Genomic DNA, 21,661 nt, shown 5'->3' on the forward strand with positions numbered 1-21,661 from the left:
TTTAATCTATTGATTTTTGATTAAAAACCGTAATAAACAGATCTAAAAAAAATAAAAAAATCACACTAACAAAATAAACTACGAAAAGTTGCATTGAAAGGGCATGTTACATTATTCTTAATAGGACCGTGTAGAAACATTCCAATGGCAGTGTTGTCAAAGTAAAACAAAATTACATTACGAAGACCCCACAGCCTGGTCACAGTCGGGACCTTACCTGTAACTCTGGCTGGTTGGGGTTTTTACTCGTGTACTACATGGCTCGCTCACATCAGACATCATATTTGTATACCCTGAGAAATCTGACACTGAAGTCCTTACTCTATGGTCCACTTCTCCATTAGAGTTACTGATAAAAGTCATTGGCACCCTGCTGCCCGACTTAAACTGAGAACCAAACGCTTGTGCAAAGTTCTCGATCTGGTAGGTTGCTCTAGGCTCTATGTCCTTCTGAGGATCTATCTGGCTAGTTAACTCCTGAGACGGGATCTGAAAGCTCGTTGAGGATTCTAAGTTTTTCTGTTCCTTCTGGCCAGTCAGTTTCTGAGACGTCGACTGGTAGTTAGATGAAGTCTCTAAGTTTTTCTGTGGATCAATGAGATCATCCAGCTCTTGAGAAGGAGTCAACTGTTGATGCGTAGCCTCCAAAGCAGACAAATAAAAGCCTGGCTGAGATCCAAGCAACATCCCAAATGGAGGTTTTGGCAATGCAGTTGGCAATACTGAGGTAACAGATTGGCTGAAGCCACACTCAAGTGGAGATGTAGTGTATATCTGTTTGTCTTGAAATAGAGTGTGGTTATGGAGAGTAGAAGACAAGCTAACAAATTGGAAACTGGGTCCAAAAGCAAAACCAGTGCTATTGGTTGTTCTTTCAAAGGCTTGTTGGAGGTATTTGGAGTATTCTTGCAACATGCTTGCCTTATCATTTGAAACTGTTTGAGAGTTAGGGCTCAAGTTTTCTTCTTGAACCATCTCTGAATGTTCTCCTGAGGTGTGCAAGTCCACACGCTGTTCAGTTATACTGAAAGGATCTTCTTTCTGGCCTTCTGATTTGTGAGAGTACTGGTCCAAAAGGCTCTGTAAGACTTCATCAGGAATACCAGACTTGTCGTGGCAAGACTTTATTTCACTATTTAAAGATGCTGAATCAATAAGAGATAATGGAGCTTCATTGTCCATAACACTAACACCTGCAGACTGGATGACGGACTGCTGAGAAGTCATGTGTCCGACATTAACTGAAAAGGCACTGTTACTGCTTGCAGTTTGTAGGTATCTTCTTTTCTTTGAAAACTGCATGGCATCATCATAATTGCTACTTATTTGACCTGGTTTACCACCTGTACTTTGGAGAAGGCCAATAGTTTCTACACCGGTATTGGCTACTAGGCCTAGAGAGCCACTCTGTTTCCCAGACAGTGGTTTTTGCCCCAGAATGTCTGGCAGTGGTGATATGAAATTAAGGTAGTTTTTGTCTGCCTGTTTTCTGCTTCCTTTTTTCAAGACCAATTTTGGCACCTTTTTCTGAAGGTCTTCTACGCCCGTGCCAACTAGACCACCACTGGAAGACACAATAGGAATATCAACTGCATAATTTGGCATGGCCACATTACTTGTAACTTGAGATTCTGTTACTTTGCCGCTACACTTGTTTCCTTTGTTTTCAGTGGATATACTTTTTGTTTTACTTTTTCTCCTTGAGGAACTTGTATTTCCCTGAGACAACGCAGCCAAGCTACCCATGTTATTTGATGATCCGGGCTCCATTCCAGCACCTGCTTTACCTATGGCTTCACCACATGTTCTTCTGTGCTTCAACAGTCTATCAGTCCTTGAAAAATACTGCTGACAAGTATCACATTTGTATGGCTTTTCTCCGCTATGCGTCCTCTTGTGTCTTTCCATGTGGTACTTCTGGATGAACTTCATACTACACTGGTCGCACCCGAAGGGCTTCTCCCTACTATGGATCTTCTCGTGTCTCTGCAGCAAGTACTTCTGGATGAAACCCATGCTGCACTGGCTGCACTGGAAAGGCCTCTCCCCAGTGTGAATGAGCACATGCCTGCGCAAGTGATAGGAGCTCCTGAAGGCAGCGCTGCAGTGTTCACAGACGTGAGGTTTCTGGCTGGGGGACGCGATGGCACCTTCTGCATCTCCCACCAGGGGGGGTTTGGATGAAGCGCTTGGCTTCCGCTTGGCTTTGATTCCCTGAGTTTCTGGCTTTGGCCTCTTTGCCTTCTTGACCTGGGCATCGTGCTTTGGCTCACCCGAGCTCCCAGGGGCGCCCTCGCCTCTGCCACTCAGTAACAGGTCTCGGTGGGGATGCTGGTGCAGGTGGTGGAGAAGGCTGAGGTCCTGAATCACACTCTGGCCAGTTCCTTCCCCGCTGCTGCTCCCCAGGCCGGGGGGCCTCTCCTCCCCAGCACCCCCGAAGAGCCCCCCATAGTGGTGATGGTGCTGCGGCTGCTGCTGCTCATCCTCCTCCTGCTCGCTGGGCTTCTCTTGCTTGATGCTCACTAGGGACTGCAGAAAGCCCCAGGGGCTCCTCTGCGAGGAGGAGGGAGCGGAGGGGAAAGCCCCCGCCGGCTCCTTCTTGAAAGTCATGTCCTGAGGGGGAGGAGGCGCCGGGGGCTCGGCCGCCGCCGTGGAGGAAGCGGCGGCGGAGGCCGGAGGTAACACGCACTGCGGGGGGTGCTGGGCCGCCGGGGGGGGCGCGGCCGCCCGGGTGAAGCTGGTGACCGGGGGCAGGCGGTGGTTGAACATAACCATGCCGGGGGGGAAGGTGGGCTCCATGGCCGCCGCCCTCTTGCTGCCGCCGCCGCCGAGGAAGCCGCTGCCGAGTTTCATCCCCCGGGAAGGCGGGCCGGAGAGGAGGCGCGGCCCAGAGGGGCTGCGGGACCCGCCGCCCGCCCGCCCGCCGGACACCGCTCGCTGCCTCGCTGGCGGGCGCCCGCTCAGCGCCTGGTTCCCGCGGCGGCCCGGCAGCCGCCGCCCGGGCGCATCGCCGCCACCCCCACCCGCGCCGACGGGCGGCCCCCGGCCCGGGCTGCACTTACGGCTCCCGCCGCCGCCGCCGCCTCCAGTTAAAAATAACGCCGCGTCCGCTCCACAATGGAATTAGCAGCCCCTGCGCCCCGCACTGCACATGCGCGGCGCGGGGCAGGCTGGGTACGGGCCGGCCGGCCGGGCAGCCAGCAGGCGGGCAGCGCGCAGGCGCGACGGGCCGCGATCGCGTTTTAGGCGGCGGCGGCGGGGGGGGGAGGCGGCGGTGGCGGTGCCATGTTGGTGGGAGCCGCCGCAGAGGGCCTGGCCTGCAGCGCCGTCTGCCACGGCCGCCTGGGGGCGATGGCCGGGGCCCTCCCGGAGGCTGGGTCCCGCTCCCGCTGGGTGGCCGACCGGCCCCGCCGCACGGGCAGGGCGGGAGCCCCGGGCAGCGCTGAGCGGCGTTCTGCGGCGGGAGGAGAGACGGAGCCGAAGGCGCGTTTTAGACATGCCGCCGCGTTGCTAAGAATAGAGCTAAGCGACATCCTTCCTGCCATCAAAGAGCGTGGCCGTTTCCACGAGCGGTGCTTAACCGCGGGGTAACGCGCGGTACCGGCGCCCCCCGCCGCGCCGGCGGCTAACGGGAGCGCGGGAATGCCCCCCCCCCCCCGCTGGGGGGGGGGACGGGGACGGGGGGACCCGCCCCATCATTAAATTCGCAGGTGCAACTCGGCGTGTGCTGACGTGATTGCCTAACCAAAGTATACACCAAACACCTAAAATAGGCAGCGTCCGCATGCTTAGCAAAAGTATTTACTCTTATTAAAAGGAGCCGTTAGAGAGATGCTGAAATTTAACACTTTTAACAAAGTCAAAAGTAGCAACAGGCATGCTATGCTGTGTCTCAAAACAATTACATTAGTCACATGTAATGCCACAGAATTAATGAAGCTAACTCCAGAAGTGAGATACTACCGATAAGAAAGACTATTTTAATCCGATCTATCCATCGGGCATATTTCACCAGTGCTGCTTCCACAGCTGGTTGAAAGTCCTCACCCCCTAGAAACCGGGGAGCACATCCATATCCACCCCACACCAGCTGCCAACACAGCACTGGCATGTCAACTGCACCGCCGGCCACCGGCTGCTGGTACACCACCCGTCGGCTTGCCATCATCCGCCCCTGCGAGCAGCAGACCCCCAGTACAGGGTCCTCTGGCCCACTGTCACAACACAGTCCCCACTACTAATGATGCTCATTGTTTAGCTGCAGGTACTGAAATAATTCATCCTTATAAGGGAAATGAGATGGAAGTCTCATTATTTTGAAATAGCTTTCTTTTTTTGGTGAAAGCGACCAGGAGACCTTTTTCACTGTTTTCCTAATAGGGTGTACCCCCTTGGATGCTAATAAAATCTGAACAGAATTCTACTTAATTTCTAACTATTGATTTTGAAAGCCTTTTATATTTCTACAGGGTTTTACAACTGAATTCCAATTCTATTAAAATGTAAACTGCAGAGGTACCTTAGCTTAAAAACTCGGAATTGAACATATTAACACTAATTTCTATCATTAACGTAATGGAAGTAATGAAACAAGGCGAATAAATTCCTTATGATTTTTATGCTTTACCTGTCAAAAATATTTCCCCTTACAACAGTTCTAACATGTAAAGATCAAGTACTTTCCATAGGCCTAGCTGGTACGAAGACTTGGGCCAGATTTTAAAAATCTTAAAAATACTTAATTGATGTAAAAAAGGGAATATGATGCAATTTCTATACCCAACAGAATTTGAAGTCAAGAAAGTAAAACTTATTCCTTTTATAATTTAAATAGTTTCCTTTAAATAGCATGTGAACTAGCAGTTCGTTTTAAAATGTAAATTAAATTACAAAAGTTTAGGACTGTCGGGTTCAGCTAAGTGTTAAAAGAAAGACCAGGAATTCAAAAAACTTAAAGCAGCAGTAAAATATTAGTCAATGCCTATGAGAAATGAGTCTGTCCCTTTATTCAGGGTGTCTGTGTTTAATGGTAAGCTGGGATGCATATAAGCTAGTCCAAGCATGAAGGGCAGTAGGACACTCATATGGAAAGCCAACTTTGTCCCTCAGTTATCAAGATAAGAAACCTGTCATTTCTCTCATTCACTCTGTCAGCCTTGAGATACTCCAAGCAGACTTACCTCTGTGTTGTACACCCCATATATCAGGAAGATGAAGAGACCCTGTAAAATAAAATGGAGGGAAAAAGCTGTTAACTCTAATCATTTCAGCAGTAGAAATACCTGAAATAAACTTTCCTGGGAACAGACAAAAGAAGACACACTTCATCAAGGTCAATTTATTTTTCTATTTTTCAACATTATAAGCTGTACCTTGAGCATTTATTTGATAACGTGGGAGTGCATCCCTACAGTGTTTGTGGTATTCCACTGTTTGGCAATGAAAAACTTAGCACCAAAGGACCTAAAATTAATTTTTCTAATTAATGGTTTACGTTTGAATGGTCTTCTGAACAAAACTGCAAAAGAAATTAAGAAACAAAAAAAGAAAATGAAACCACAAAGATGCGAAAGCAAACTGAGAAGGAGCAAACATCTCTACTTCTGTGTTTTGTTTTGGCTTTTAAAATGAAATTAGGAAAACATGTACTACCCAAGTCTACATTGTCAATATATATGCAAGAATGTATTTTTAAATATGAACACCCCACTTAATTATTTTAGAATTTTAAATGGGAAGAAAGTAAGAAATGTATGAGGACAGGAAAAAGAAATAATGCAAGTAAGCAAATAGTATACATGATTAAACAAAGTTCCTTTAACAGCTTGATTCAAATTGGTCTATTATTAGACAAAACAAGCTAAAAACAAACAAAACACTTCAGTGAGTTTCTCTGAACATTTTCACCTTATTGAAGGATGTGTTTCCAGGATCTAAATTAACGGTGCAAGGTGTTACTGATTCTTGCAATCTGCAGGCAGAATCCTGAAAAATACAGGCAAATTACTAGGAAGAACAGTATAGCAAATAGAATTAAAACGTAAAATATAAAGTTTCCAAGTAAAATGCTTCTGTAACTCAGATTCACCACATGCATATAAGCTATTTTTGCATTTATTTGTAAAACAACCCTATCTTGTGACATTAATATTCAAACTGGCCACTTGAATATATCAAGAAAAAAACCTTTCACTTTGAGACAGAAAATATTTTCTGAAAGGAAACTACATTTGGGTAACAAAGAAATTACAACTTTTTAATTTTGCAAATTTGAACATGCAAATTACTTGAAGACAGCTGGATTAATTCTGGATTTGCTCATCAGCAAAATCACTGTTATTAGGGCAGAGAGTAATATGAGGTATCATTCAGACATAATATTTCCATGGATTACCCAATGCCAGCATAAAATCCTTGGGAGAGATAGTGGTTTTGCTTCATTTCTTTTGTCTAGTTTTTAAAAAAATCCCAAAATCCAATACTTCCTTTCAGTTATTTTACAGATTACATCAATGACCTCAACAATAAGTAAAAATAGATTCAAAGAACAGACAGCTACATTTTTGAGTGTGCCTTCATATGAAATACACCACAATTATACAATGTTGCTTATTTGTAAACAGAACAACCAGAATCCACAATCTTGACAACTCAGATAAGTGAATTACTCACATGCAAAATTATTTGTAGAATAAAATCCCAGTTATGTCTTTAAATACAGTGCCCATGAAAAATAAATGATCGGAAATAGAATTAATTTTAGCTAAGATAGAAGTAAATATTAAAGTTATAGCAAGTAAGATGAGCACATCATGATTGCATTGAAGATAGACAACTGGCAGCTGAATAATCAAATTATTAACATACAGCAATATAAGCAGCATCACAGGTATTTTGGAATTGAATGTTCTGCAAACAAATAATTGTAAACTAAGTCCCTTAGTACAAAGCTTTTAAAGAATCATTACGTTTTTGATAGTACTGAAAGCCGTCAGTGACAGCTTTTAATATTAATGCTAAAAATACAAATGTAAATAGTATATAAATACATAAATAATGTAAACATTTTTATTTATGAATCTGATCAGGGCCTGTTTTATACCTACACAAAAAACAAGAGGTGTAAAGCGTACACTTTTATTCCCTCTTATCTCCATTTCAGGTTCCCAGGATTTTAGGGATATCCTGCCCAGGCAAGAGGCTGGAATGGGTAGGTGCCATAGTATGAAGCAGAGAATAATCAGCCGATGTTAAGATCAAGGAAAAAAAAAAAAAAATTAAAATTCCTTTCTCAGGCTGCTCCCGGAAGAGTGAGTAAAATCACACACTACTCGTGTAGTAGTTATTCAGGTACATTAATGAGTGAAAAGTCATGCCAAAACTGTCAGTCCAAACAATATTGTTTTCTACGATATTAAGTTTAAAAGAAAAATATACATCCAAGACTTCCAACACATTGGAATGCTTTCTTTTTAACCTAGAAATACACAAATAATGTTTTTAATTGCTTCTCAGTCTTTTCTTAAAAGAATCTATGAATGTCATATAATCACAGGTAGACAAATGAGTTAGTTACTTAGGATATACGGTAATCCTTCAGAAAATTCAGAAACAAATTAGTAAGGATTCCAGATCTTAAATTGGTATGCCAAGTTTTTGCTTTTCTTGAGCTTCATATCAGCTCATTTAAACGTTTAACTGTTAGAGATATGAAGTGCTGTGGACATTCTTATCTTAATTCTTGTAGACTTCTGGGAGTTTTTTGGTTTGTTTTCTTTTATGGTTGTGGTGGTGGCAAGGTTTTTCCCTTTAACATCAATAAATTATGCTAACAGAATCAGCCCAACAAGGATTTTGGTTATTGCTTGCAATGAGTTACAAGGTCTTGGCACCCACAACTGATAACGAGAGGTGATTTTCCACACAACACTGTCATCAACAATTACCTGTACAGGATAGTTTGTGGTCCGTCTGAGATCAAAATAACGAAGTAAAGATCCTCAGGTGGTTTGAAATGTTAAAAATGATATTGTCTTACATAATTGATAGTTCAGATTCTTTAGCTCATTAATTGCAAAAAAAAAAAAAAAAAAAAAGAAGAGCTGCTTTCTTTCTTCAGGGGGCTATGGCATTACTTGCAGTATGGGTCTGTGAGCAGCTGCCTCAGCCCTTCAGTTGCTCAGACTGGTCAGATGTTCTCTGGCTTCTGGGAGTTAACTGGCATTGTGATCAAGCCCATAATTTTATCCAGAAAATATCTGTTGGGATTAAAAAAAATAAATATCCTTCATTAAGAAGCATAGAAGGCATACTTGTGTTTTAATTTTGTGTTCCAATAGCACGTATGAACACCCAGAGGAACTGTAACCACAGTAGCATAAAACCACAGAATAAAGCCATCTATGCCTTGAAAAGGTTAAAGGTTTCTAGACAGAAAAACTGGCCATGTGTAGAGAAAATAGAACATACAAGCACACCTGTGATTTTTTTCAAGTCTCATCAAGAAGTTGGGCATCTTCTTGGCAGATACCAACTAGATAGAAGTTAAAAACGTTCAGCTGAATGAGAATCCTGCCTTTTGGAGACTGAAGAACAGAACTGCTGCATGCTTAATTACAGTTCTGTTTGTCACTCTGTGCAGGGCGTAAATGGATTGCTCAGCGTTTAAATTTGGCAGGTCTTAACAGAATTGTCTTTGCTATCTTGAATAAATCAGTCTATGGACAGTTCTAATCTTTAGCAAGTTTGTCAGGATCTGTTCCAATTTGGGTGGTACCACTGAAAGTTGACACTCTTATCAGAAGTTCATTCTGCTTTAGGGCAACAAAAACCTGCATGGCAGTTCTTTTATCAGAAGTTTCTTTCCTTCATTTTAACATTGTCTCTCAATCTGTTACTATTTGACATTTCCTAAAGGCTTCCTTTTATAGACAGCATATTTCATTCATTAAACAATAAATTACACTAATTTTTTGGTGTGGTGGAGAATATTACGCTGATACTTTTAATATTCTGAATTTCAGCACTTTTCAACATACCTATTTTCAAGTACGTGCAATTACTTCATCCTTATCCTGTTAATTTTTAAGCCTTTGATCTTTCATTTGTTTGACGTAACTAAAAAGGATTTTTAAGAATTCTAAACTACAAAAATCCATACTGGAATACTTCAAAAGGTCAATTAAATAAAACTGTATTAGCAAAATATGCATGTAAACACTATATATAAGAATTGTAGAAGAATTGAAATCAATTGAATACATTCTTAGTAAGTTAATACCTAATAAAAACAATACCATATTTTAAAGAATGCCTCTAGTACGAACTTAATTTTCATCACTGAAAAAGTTTGTTGCAAAAAATTTTCTGCTATTCAGAAGAAAGATACTAGATCATATGAAGCTATACTGAACTAATTATACTTATTTTTTCATAAATTAAAAAAAATAACTATTGCAGCAATAGAAACTGCAGATTGCAAGTAGAACTCCTTTTACTTACACAAGCAGTCTTCCTGTAATACTAAAAGAATTTAAAATTGTCTTGGTAAGGATAGATTAGGGGTTTACTGTTTGTTTTAAACGCAGACCAGTCCTAGAATCTATAAGCCTCAGGAAACGTGTCATACAACATCAGGATTAACACAAAGGATACCAAATTCCAAAATTACAGGATTTTTCTACCATAGATGAAGAAGATAGAAATGTTTCCTTCAACAGTTAATAAGTTTGATATTTGAAACAGTACTGTTGTGAAATTTCGAAGTCACTGTCCCACAAGCAACTACTTCAACTCTTACAGTTATCACTTAAATTAGTACTTGCAGACTTGGCAAGCAGGAGGAGGCAACGTGACTTTGATTCAGGCTTTCTGCCTATAATAACTAGAAGTTAAAATAAAAGAAAAGTTAAAAGAGAAGAACAAGCAGATTTTTTTTAATGCTACCAAATTAACAGATCCTCAGAAATTTGGTAGTAATAAACTGTCATAGCAAATGCCCTGGAGCAAATAAGCAACATACCTTGTGAAAGATTCTTTGGTACAGCCTTGGAGATGAATTCCTCCTTGCCTCGTTTGCATATAGAATCAGGTGATACTTTCTTAGTTCAGAGCCACGTTAGAAAGATACTTCCATTAATGTCAGATGAAGTGGAGATGGGATCAGTCTGGATTCCACACCAAGAACCTCTGCAAGAAATGCAGTACACAAACAGGTTTTCAGGCTTTGTTCTGTACACATTGCCACAAAGACAAATCCCATAATGAAAGTTATATGAACAAATAGGCTAAAACAGAAAGTCTGTCTTTTATCCATAGAAATATTGATGAATCAAAAAGTGACAATGATTTCTGAAACACTGGTTCAACTGCTTTTAAGGAAAGGAGCAGCAACAGTTGAAAAAAAATATCTAATTTTAGACAGATGAAGGGCCTTCTGTGATGATTCTTAGAGCTTAATGACAAAAACAAAACAAAAAAAAAACCACAAAACAAAAACAAAACCCCACCTTGGTTACCAGGGGTGCTGTAGCACCTTTCCTTGTCAAACACATGCTGCTAAGGAACCACATAGGAAATTTTAGATGAAATTATGTGTAGTAGAATAATTGGGATCTAGTTGTATTGGGTTTGTGTGGCAAGGTTCTGGTAGCGGGGCGGCTACAGGGGTGGCTTTGGTGAGAAACTGCTAGAAGCTTCCCCTATGTCCGATAGAGCCAATGCCAGCGGCTCAAAGACAGACCTGCCACTGGCCAAGGCTAAGCCCATCAGCGACAGTGGTTGCGCCTCTGTGGCAACATATTTAAGAAGGGAGGAAAAAAACCCTGCGCAACTGCAGCTGAAGAGTGAGAATATGTGAGAAAAACAACTCTGCAGACGCCCAGGTCAATGAAGAAGGAGGGGGAGGAGGTGCTCCAGGCACCAGAGCAGATATTCCCCTGCAGCCTGTGGTGAAGACCATGGTGAGGCAGGCTGTCCCCAGACAGCCCATGGAGGTCCATGATGGAGCAGATACCCACCTGCAGCCAATGGAGGACCCCACGCCAGAGCAGGTAGATGCCTGAAGGAGGATGTGACTCTGTGGAAAGCCCGTGCTGGAGCAGGCTTCTGGCAGGACATGCGGACCATGGAGAGAGGAGCCCACTCTGGAGCATGTTTGCTGCTAGGACTTGTGACCCCATAGGGGACCCATGATGGAGCAGCCTGTTTCTGAAGAACTGTAGCCCGTGGGAAGGACTCATGTTGGAGAAGTTTGTGAAGGACTGTCTCCCCTGGGAGGGACCCCACACTGGAGCAGGGGAAGAGTGTGAGGAGTCCTTCCCCTGAGGAGGAAGGAGCAGCAGAAACAACATGTGATGAACTGACCACAACCCCCACTCCCCATCCCCTTGTTCCACTCAGGGGGAGGAGGCAGATAACTCGGGAGTAAAGTCAAACCCAGAAAGAAGGGAGGGGTGGGGGAAAGGTGTTTTTAAGATTTAGTTTTGATTTCTCATTACTGTACTCTGATTGGATTGGTAGTAAATTAAACCAATTTCCCCAAGTCGAGTCTGTTTCGCCCATGACAGTAATTGCTGAGGGATCTCCCTGTCCTTATCTTGACCCATGAGACTTCCATTGTATTTTTTCTCTCCCGTTTGGCTGAGGAGGGGTGATAGAGCGGCTTTAGCGGGCACCTGGCATCCAGCCAGGGGCAACCCACCCCACTAGTGTATCAAAAGAGCAGCTCAGATTCTCTACAGCCTTAGCAAATTAGCATTCCATGTTGCCAAATGTAAGCCTACCCTGAAGTTTGTTTTAGATAAAGTCAGCAATAACCTCTCTACACAACAGTATGTTTAGAATGATAGGAAATGTTCATGTTAAAAAAAAAAAAAAAAAAAAAAAAACTGAAAACCAAAATGTAGGGAGGGACTTACAGAGGTCATCTGTCCACCTCTCTCTTTAAGCAAAGACAGGCTGTGTAAGTGTCAGAATAAGCTATCACATGGCAGATACAGCAAATTTCTGATGTGAGTTAAGTACGTCGTCTGACAGGTTTTTTTTTTTAACCACCTCACCAAGATCCTATTGGAGCACCTTGAAAAGCCTGCATTGATCTACTTTTTGAGGTGATCAGGGTCCTTTTTTCCACCTGTCTTTAAAGGGGACAACTTGACCTTTGCAGTAAGTCTATAAGCATTACAGTCAGGGCTACAGGATTGATGTGTTTGTTTTTTAAATGGAAATTTATCATACTACAAAAAGTTTTCCTGTTTCTGTTTTTTGTTTTTTTTTTTTTTTTTTCTTTTCAGAGTTATACTTTACAAATCAAGATATTCTTTTGTAGCATACTGACTGCATGCAAAGCCAAGCCACGAAGCCAGGTTTTTCCTGATCAAGTTAGTTACCATAACCACACCATCATGATTTACATCAAAAAATCTAAAGATAGATACAGCTCCAGTCACAAAGAGAAAGAGGAGATTGTCATGCTGCTTTTTTTTTTTTTTTTTTTCAGTAGTCTGTTGCTCACACACATACACATAAAGTGGTTTGAAAAAAACCTAACGTATTCAGAGCTTGGTCTTGCTATGCCATTGCATGATTCCACTGCTGTACAAAAAAATGTTTCTATACAACATTGTACTTAGAATACTGGCTGTTGGGAAAGAACTGCAAATTTCATTCTACCTGCTTACTTTTACCAGCTTATAACTTCTTCCAGCTGCCATCTATTCTTTGTGCTTGCCATCAGCTCAGAGATTACTTTCTCTGTTATTAAACCACGCTTTCTCATTTTATAAAAATTTCTTCAAGTACTTTTACTGAGCTAGGGAACATACAGGGAAATGGATTACATTGCACTCAAAAAATTAATCCATGCTCTTTAAAACAATAACATCTCTATAAAGCCTTTTGTATTGAAAAAACTTTATGTTATATTCTCATTCTAAAGGTTGGTCTGCTCCACCCAAAACAAGTTGACACAAATAAGCATGAAACTTGTTTGTAACATGTTGTGTGGTACAAAAAATGTTGATTCACACCACACCGAGCTAAATTCTGTATGCCTTGTATTTACTGGCATCCCACAACATGGTTAGCCAATTTAGTCTAGATCATTCACAGGAACTACAATATTGTTAAATGTGAGTAGAGGGGAGAAAAACCTGTCTCAAGAAATGAAACATTTAGAATTACAATGGTGCAGATTATACTATAAGAATCACTGTAAGATCTCTATAAGAAAGCCAGAATACAGTCAAAGTGCAATCCCGGTATTACTGTCATTTACAAGTTTACATTTGCAGGTATTTCTCCATCTTATATACACAAGCAGGTACAGGTATTGCACGAGATCCCAAGGCTGTAACACATGCTGGAAGCTACTGTGTATTGCCCTCCTTTTTGCTATATAGTAATTTAGAGCCTACAGTTACAGCTTCTCTGAATCTGTAGACCCCAGAAAAACTTCAGTGAACTATACTGAATGCAGTATCCACTTTTCTAAACTTCTATTCTTGGGCTCATTAGAAATATTAGGCAGAGCCCTATAAACTTATACAGCCAATAGCTAAAAAACATCTGAGTGTTGCCCATTCAAACCAACAGGATCTTTTCCACAGATTTGGAGGCATTTAGAACAGCTGCTAGACTTTATCCTAAGCGTTCTTATTTTACTATAACAAAACCTGCAATAATAATGACTCACGATTAATGGTTGAATGTGTTTGATTTTTTTTTAAGCTATAACTCTAGACAGAACCTATATAGCTCAAAATACTCCTTTAAGATGTCAAGCTGCACATATACATTCATGCATTCTAGATGGAGCGTTATCCATCCTAGATTTCATTACTAGACTAAAAAAACCAACCTCATAAAAGCTTTCTGTCTAAATTCTCTTCAGTCAGATGAATTCATGATAGACACTATTTCCCATGGAGCTAATCTCCTCATTATGTGACTGAACAGTTTTGCCACATCCTCTCCCGTTTTTCACATCAGGTCAATTCTGTTTGGATTAGATATGAAACACAGTATTTGAGGCCTCATTCCAAATACATTTTTTCCTATTACTTTAGGTTCCTGATGCTGCCCTCCTCTATTAGCAGAAGCCCTTTGGGGCTTTCAAATGGGAGTTTTCCTGGAGTACAGAGAAGGCTCTTGGCACACAGCAGTACTGTTATTGGTACAGACTCCTTCTTGAATTATTAGAAAAGGGCATGAAGTCAAGACAGCCCTAAGTGTTGTCTGTAGCTCCCCGAGTGCTAGGTCAGTGAATCCTTGTCTTGAATAACGCTCACCTTTTAATATTAGAGGAACATCACTGTATCTGTAGCCTTTCCGGTATTACTGTTGCCCTGTTGTTGATGCAAGAATAACTGCCTTAAAAACATATAAAAAGTATTCGTAAAACATCTTGTTATCAGAGACTATTTGAATGGTATCTCTTACCACATATCACACATTGGTTCTGAATTTCTGTTAGAGATAATAATCACTTAGGTCCAGATTTTCACAGGTCTTCAGACGTATCAGTTGTACTGATTTAAAAAAAAATTTCAAAATTAGTTAGACTAACTACTGTTGCAGATTCAGGAAATCTTTGATGGGCCCATTATAATACACTATTATATATAAAACCATATATTAACTTATATTATGTATGTGGATCTGAAACTCTTAGCAGAATGAGCAACTACCCAGAAATCAGGTTGTGGTCTTTTTTCCGCCCCCTGCCTGTTTTTCTGTGTTTTAATCCTTGCTTGCACGGTGGCGTCTGGTTTTCATAATGATATGAAAACATTTACAAATATTAGTTTTTTAACTTCCAATTTATATTTTCAAAAGAATAATAATTCAGATAAAAAAGGAAAAAGCCAGATGTTTCCAAACCAAAGATCCAGGTGTCAAACATACACTACATTGTTTTGAGAGAGCAACTTAGAAATTTATTCTAAGTCTAAAGATGTTAATGTGAAAATAGTTTTCAAAGGTCATGCTTACATTCTCTTGATTGTTCCATGGCAAATATGTTCAGTTTACAATTTGAGTTCTTTTGTAAGCCAACACTGCCACATGATTGTGAAAGCCACGATGGGTTCAGATTGCTTATGCATAATCAAGCTATCTCAACTATTTAGATTTATACTGTATGTTGGGTTCCAAACAAGCCTTTGAAATTTTGTTTTCAATTGTGGTGTTGTAGTTAGAGTAAAAACCACTGTGCTTACATGCTTTGAAGGACTCTTCATAGTTTTCCTGCATACTACACAATGAAGTCTTAAACTGCTCGGTTCATGATAGTAGTAGACCTCTAGAAAAGATTTGAGAAACACTAAATATAAAACAGTATCTCAGGTATAATTAATAAAAAGAACTTGCAGCACTTTACCTTACAAGAAAGTCCATTTAACTGTAGGGCTGTATAATTAATTGATTTTTCAATCACTGTCTGAAAATAGGCACTGAAGTTAATTGCTACCTCAGGATTGACCCAAAATGCATTTGTCCTCAGTTTTCATGGAAAAATAAACAAACCCATATAATTGGAGGGGTGGAGGTGTGTAAGGGGAAAAAAAAATAATTTCAATTTCATTTAGTTTCTTTTTGGAGTTTTTAAAGACCCCACAAAAGTATATTTTTACGTGGTGGATTTTAAAAAGATGAGCATATTAAAACACATTATTCACACAGAAAAATACCCCACATTTTCAAAGTTCTTTCTGAGAAAACTAGTCTGAAAATTTGATGCAAGTTCATGCATCATTTCTGTTGAATTGCATTTTCATTTCTGCCCAGCACTAAATAATTCACAATTCAATTAAGCAAGTTTAAGATAATAAGGAAAAAAAAAAAAGTAAGGTCTATTTCCACATTAGTTTGCAAATGAGACAAAGTGGTCTAACAACATATTTTATGAAAAGCAGTCTTTTAAGTTTGATATTCCAAAGAATTATCTCACTTTCCTTTGCATCCCTCTTTCAGTTCTTATTGACAATCCATAACTATCATGGAACATTTTCATGCCAGCCTTCCCACTGTTCTCATAGCCTTACGCATGTGGTTAGCAAGAAAGGGAAAGCAGTAACTCCAGATGAAATGCAAAGCAACGTGGGACAATATCAGAAGGTCTGTGAGGAAAGGTAAGGAGGACAAGAAGAAAGGGAAAAGAGTTGAACAAGAAGAGGAGCAGAAAAGCGTGAAGCAGGAGAGTGTATCAGGCTGCTCAGACAGGTGCGATAAAAATAGATTAGAACAGATGGGCTAAATGCCAGAAACTTAGTTCCAAACATAGCCAGCAAAATAATTCTTAAAAGTTAACTGTGAAAAGAAACAATGGCTCTACAGCTTTTAAGATTCATTATAGGCTATGAATAGGGTGTCTACGCAAGGAAGGTATTAATTGAATAGATGCAGTATTAAATCCTCCTTTCAAAATAGAGGTTAGTGTCTGCAATTCAGTCCATTGTTAATCTAACCAGAAAATGCTCTTAAAAGGTTCAACAACAGTTAGAATATGACATAACGTCTAAAAGCTAATTCATCTCTGTGCAGTGTGATTCAAATCAGATCTTTGCTGACCACTCAAGGAAGCGCTGAAAGTGGCTGTAGACAGAGAGCCATTGAGAAGCAAAAAGGAAGTTTGAGACAGAAATGAATATAGTTTTCTACTAGTGTCTTCCTTTTACAGTATTTTGGTTTTTTACATATTACCAATAACTCTATGTTTAAAGATTCAGTACCCTGTGCATGGTACAACTTTCAATTTACTTGAGCTAACTACAAGGGCAGATCATAGTGATTCAGGTTCCTTTTGAAAAACTTTTATATCAAAGGGTCAATAAATATGTAAATAAACTCAAGAGTTTACTATGATCTGAAAGATTAGTACAGTAATTTGGGGGAAAACAACGCTTACTGGGTCTTCTAATAGCAATGTGAGGGTTTTGTTTTGGGTTTTCCTGTTTTGTTTTTGTTTTTTAAGTCAGTCAATTAAGAAAAGTCAAATCAACAACATTCCTTTTACATCAGATTTAATACTTGGAAATGTCCAGTTAGTCTGGAGAACCTGCGAACATAAACAATGCAATGCTGAATGGAAGATGACATTTCATATTCTGATCTATCTAATAGCAAAGCAGGCTTTTTTTTTTCATCTACCTCCTCAAAATATTTTGCATTTTTCTTCTAGGAAGTATTTTTCACCATGAAAGGTAAGATTGCGTGATATCTTAATTTAAAAATAGATATTCTAATAGCAATAAGCCATGCCAGGGTGTGCCTTACTAGACTAATTGGCAAACCTTTTGAGTGATTGAAGGCTCTTGGTCTTCAGCCTGTTTCTTTGCAGTGTACCTAGGACATGCACCAATAGCCTACAAACATATATCTTTGTGTGACTTATTACTACTACATATTAACAACATAGCAGTATGATACTAGTCCCTCCCCTACAGCTAAAGAGTACTGAAAAACAAAGATTTTGTTTGCAATTAAAAGACCACAGTGTCTTTAGCATCTTGGGAAAACCGTGATTTTCAGTCTAAATAGGCAATACTTCCAAGCAGCATTTAATTGCGCTAACACAGGCAATTTCAGATGCAATGCCGTGATTCTGTACTAAAAGCTGATCATAAACACAACACTGCGGAAGCCAATCCTACAGTGCATCTAAAAAAGGACAAAAAAGAAAAATTTATATAAATCATTCTTATTACAAAAGATATGTTGGGATTTCAGTGCCTCAAGAGCACTAGATGGGCTGTAGTACGTTTACTAGCTACATTTACTTTCTCAATTTACAAAGCAGAGTAATCCTAACAAAAAGGTGGCTGAAATTAAGAGGGCATAATTCTTCATCTGTACAAAGACATTCATTAATATGTGCAAATTCCTATGCATAGTGCGTTTTGCCGGAGTCGTCTTCATATTTTTGAAAACATTCTCCAGTATTGTGTGTAGTGGATCGGTGTGTTACCTCACACATGTATGCACAATATGCAACACTAATTGTATTCATGACAAGAAATGTTTTCTTTGGCTGATGGACTGAAAACAAGAATCCCGACTTACATGATTACTCCGTTAAAAAATAATTTGATGTTTAGCTTATTATGGAGCACATGTAAGAGCCAAAGTGCATCTGTTGTGGTACTTCAGGGTTCCTATAGAATCCTGCGTGATTTGTTTATGATGTGGTGATGATTGACTGTCAGTTACTAATAAATGGTAAATAAAAAAGTAACCTGTGATATTAAAGTACTACATTAGCTACATTGTGATTAAATTACAGTAACACCACCAGCTATAAACCTTTATAGAATCTCCTCAGCCATGCAGTAATTCTCCTAACTATACTATTATGTAGAGCACAAATATTTCTTTGTAAGTCCGAAGCAATACATCAGGGAAGCATTTACTGCTAAAGCTAGATTGAGAGTAAATGCATCTTGGGTTGCTATGAATAAAGCTCTAGCTTCTCATTACTTTATGACAAGACACAGAAATTCACTTTACTTTTCATTTAAGCTTTTCTGCTCCAGTTTATAGATGTATGCCTTCACGCTTTTATTCCCTTCTCGCTTCAGCCGTACGTAATAAATGATTATAAATTTTCACATTTGACCACCTCTCTGCTAGTCTCATGCTTAATGCACAAAGTTAGGAAGCTGCAGGTAAAAATTTCACAAACACTTTTATTTATGATGTTGTCCTTGGTAACGGAAATTTCAATGTACTGAAATGAAAAGTATGATTAAAGGGATACGACGTCCTGACAAGGATAGTAGAGGGCAGCCTTCTATTTCCCACTGAAAATATATAATACTTTTTTGACATCAATTTCATAGAGAATAGACATGGGCTAGTCACGAAAAAAAGACAGAAACATGTTTCTAACTTCAGTGTTGTTCTGTTGTCTTAAATAAAACTTATTCCAAAAATATTTTGTCCAAGTTACATAGCTTTCAAGTTAAAGGCAGGCACACAGCTAATTTTGTGTAAACAAGATACTGTTCAGTAAAAAAAAAAAAAAAAACAAAAAAACGTTACTGATAATTTTCTGCAAAATTTAAAACATAAACCACACCTCCTATTAAGAGAGATATTCTTTACTCATTTTGTCTTGTCACTTTCCCTATCGTTTTACCACTACCATAGGATTTATTGTTTGGAGCTTTTGTCCAGTTTTGATTGAAAATTCATTTTAGCTAACTCATATTGTCCTCTGCAGCTGAAAAGTTGTGACATGCTTGAAGCATTTTAGATGTAGTACCCTAATACTGACTGGTTTATTTTTAATAAACCCATTTTGTCTTCACTTTAAAAAAAAATAAAAATAAAAGTTTAAAAATTCCATACAGCATTAAGAGTATTGATCCTATTTACAGGTAAATAGGGGAATTAAAATCACATTAAGGTTATGTTAGTAAAATTTATAGTTTTAGATTACATGAAAAATAAATTAATCTAAAAATCTCAAAAGTGAATTCTTTCTTCTTGAGAAATTTTTTAAATAAATCACTTCCCTTTAGTATCTCACTCTTTGAAATGACACATATCTTTAGCAGGTGATATTACCAACTGAAATAACTTTATAACTTTAAAATAGGAATAAAAAAAAATAATTACCAAATACCTGCTAGAGTTTACCATCCAGGCAAATATTCTATCCAGTTTCTAATAGCATAGGTATAAATATAAAACACCCCTTTGAAATTTCATGTTTATGAAAATAAGAATTGAACTACCACATTCCAGAGAATTAAATTAAATTATGTTTAAATCTATTTAAAAAAAGGATTCAAGAAAATAAAGCTTCTACATTTAGGCTTTTTAGGAGAAGCAAACCAACCTGTGTAGAGTAAGGGTTCAGGAGCTCTGTACATGAAACACTGAACTTTTCACCCCTAAATGACTGTTTCAGATCCTGCTTGGATTGGTACAGACTAAAAGTTTCTTTTATGCATTAGATGGTCAACAATATATACAAAGCTCTTAGTTCATATTCACTGTCAAGTGCATTTGTGTACAATTCATAGTGAATGTTTTCTATAGCTAGCATTAACTGGCATAATTAGCAAAGAAATAGTAACGACCAAACTATTCTTCTAATCCTGTGAATTTCACAGATAACTACCTTGGCAGGGCAACTCCAGCAAGTTACACCTTTTCATTAACAGTATGAATGATTTAACGAAAAAAAGCTGGAATATCATATTGATATTAAAAACTTACGCTTATTAAACTCGAGGCATTGTTTTCCAGACAAGGGTTGAGGATTTATTATTTGCTTTCTTACAGACAGATAAAAAATTTGTTCTGTTGCAGATTCCCAGTCATTATGTTATTAAGCCAAAAACCTCATGGATGTACACTCAGAATCTTTTTCAGCCTATACTTGTAACGGCATCATACCTTTCTCACTAACAGGAGCTGCAAATATTTTGCGACAGATTCCATTTGTTGGCTAGTTATCAGAGAACCCTGAAAAATACATTGTCTTATGTCAGTTATTAAAAAAAACCACCACAAATTATAATGAAAACAAAATTACTGGCAATTGTAATTTGAATGTCTATCTTAATCCACTTCAGATTTACTGTTACTCTGAGGTTTTACACCTTGATTTTTTTTTCCTCCTACCTTACAAACAATTATAAGCTACTGTTGTCATTTAAATAATTCCTTTTATAATCATTGCCATTTTAATACCAGCAATCTACATTGCTAAGTATTCTGCATAGTGTCCTTACTGAAGCACACTCTATTCTAAACACATTTTAATATTTGCAGTTTGAAACTTGACAAAAAAACCCTTAGAGTAGACATGTGGGATCAATTATGTGAAATAAAGCATACAGGTTAGAAGTACCACAGCAGAGCTCACACTTTCTTTTCAACTTGCTAATGTCTCTGACCCCTCTGTACAAAAACACTTTAATCAACATTTATATATTACTTTTTTTTTAGGCTTACCATTTAGCAGGCTGTAAAAAATGTTTAGCAATCAGTTATACACATCAAGTTGATATGCTGCAGGACTGAGGGTCATTTAAGCTTACAGCTACATCTGAAAGAGTTTGGGAAAGCCACATGGGGAGCAAACTAGCTTTTCTCTTTTAAACTTGCAAGCGAAAGGACAACTTAATTAAACCCAATAGAGAGCGTCTCCTCAACCTTTCTGAAGCTCATTGTAAAAGCACCGACAACTGTTCTTTTGGGGCTCAAGAGCATTTGCTTTATGTCTTCAAGCTTCATCTCTGCATGCATACAGTGCCAGTAAGAAATGTCACAATCAAGTGATCATATTAGATAAATTTGATTCTGATCGCATGGCCTAATCCAGCGGTGGAACAATAACCTAAATCTGGACCTGGCTACCGATGTCTGGTATGAGATATGGGTCAGTGAACATAAGTGCTCTATTTGTAATCATAAAAAGAGAGATAATGCATAGGATGCTAAACTATTGCTTTGCCTCCCCTTCATCTTATGGGGAAATTGATGGTCCATATTCTCCAGAAGGATAGGGAGAGGATGTGGCTGATTAGGAATCAGGGGTTTGCTCTGACTGTGCATCTCTTTAAGACATTTCTTTCCTCTCTTATCGCTATTTTCAGGAGTATGTGAGTAATAAGCGTAGATTCCCCACTGTTCAACGAAGGTATTGTTT

The 21,661-nt window shown here is 39.1% G+C and overlaps 1 protein-coding gene across 1 annotated transcript; it reads right to left on the minus strand.

Annotated features, from left to right (window-relative positions):
* Positions 1 to 213: 213 nt before the first annotated feature.
* On the minus strand, positions 214 to 2,853 carry ZNF281 (zinc finger protein 281; the record flags this gene model as incomplete). The annotated part of the gene is made up of 1 exon (XM_082484101.1): positions 214 to 2,853. One exon carries the CDS (start codon positions 2,851 to 2,853, stop codon positions 214 to 216), a length of 2,640 nt encoding a protein of 879 aa, XP_082340227.1.
* Between the last annotated feature and the right edge of the window lie 18,808 nt (positions 2,854 to 21,661).

This window comes from Vanellus vanellus (assembly GCF_965231255.1).
Source record: "Vanellus vanellus genome assembly, chromosome: 5".
Classification (NCBI taxonomy): domain Eukaryota; kingdom Metazoa; phylum Chordata; class Aves; order Charadriiformes; family Charadriidae; genus Vanellus; species Vanellus vanellus.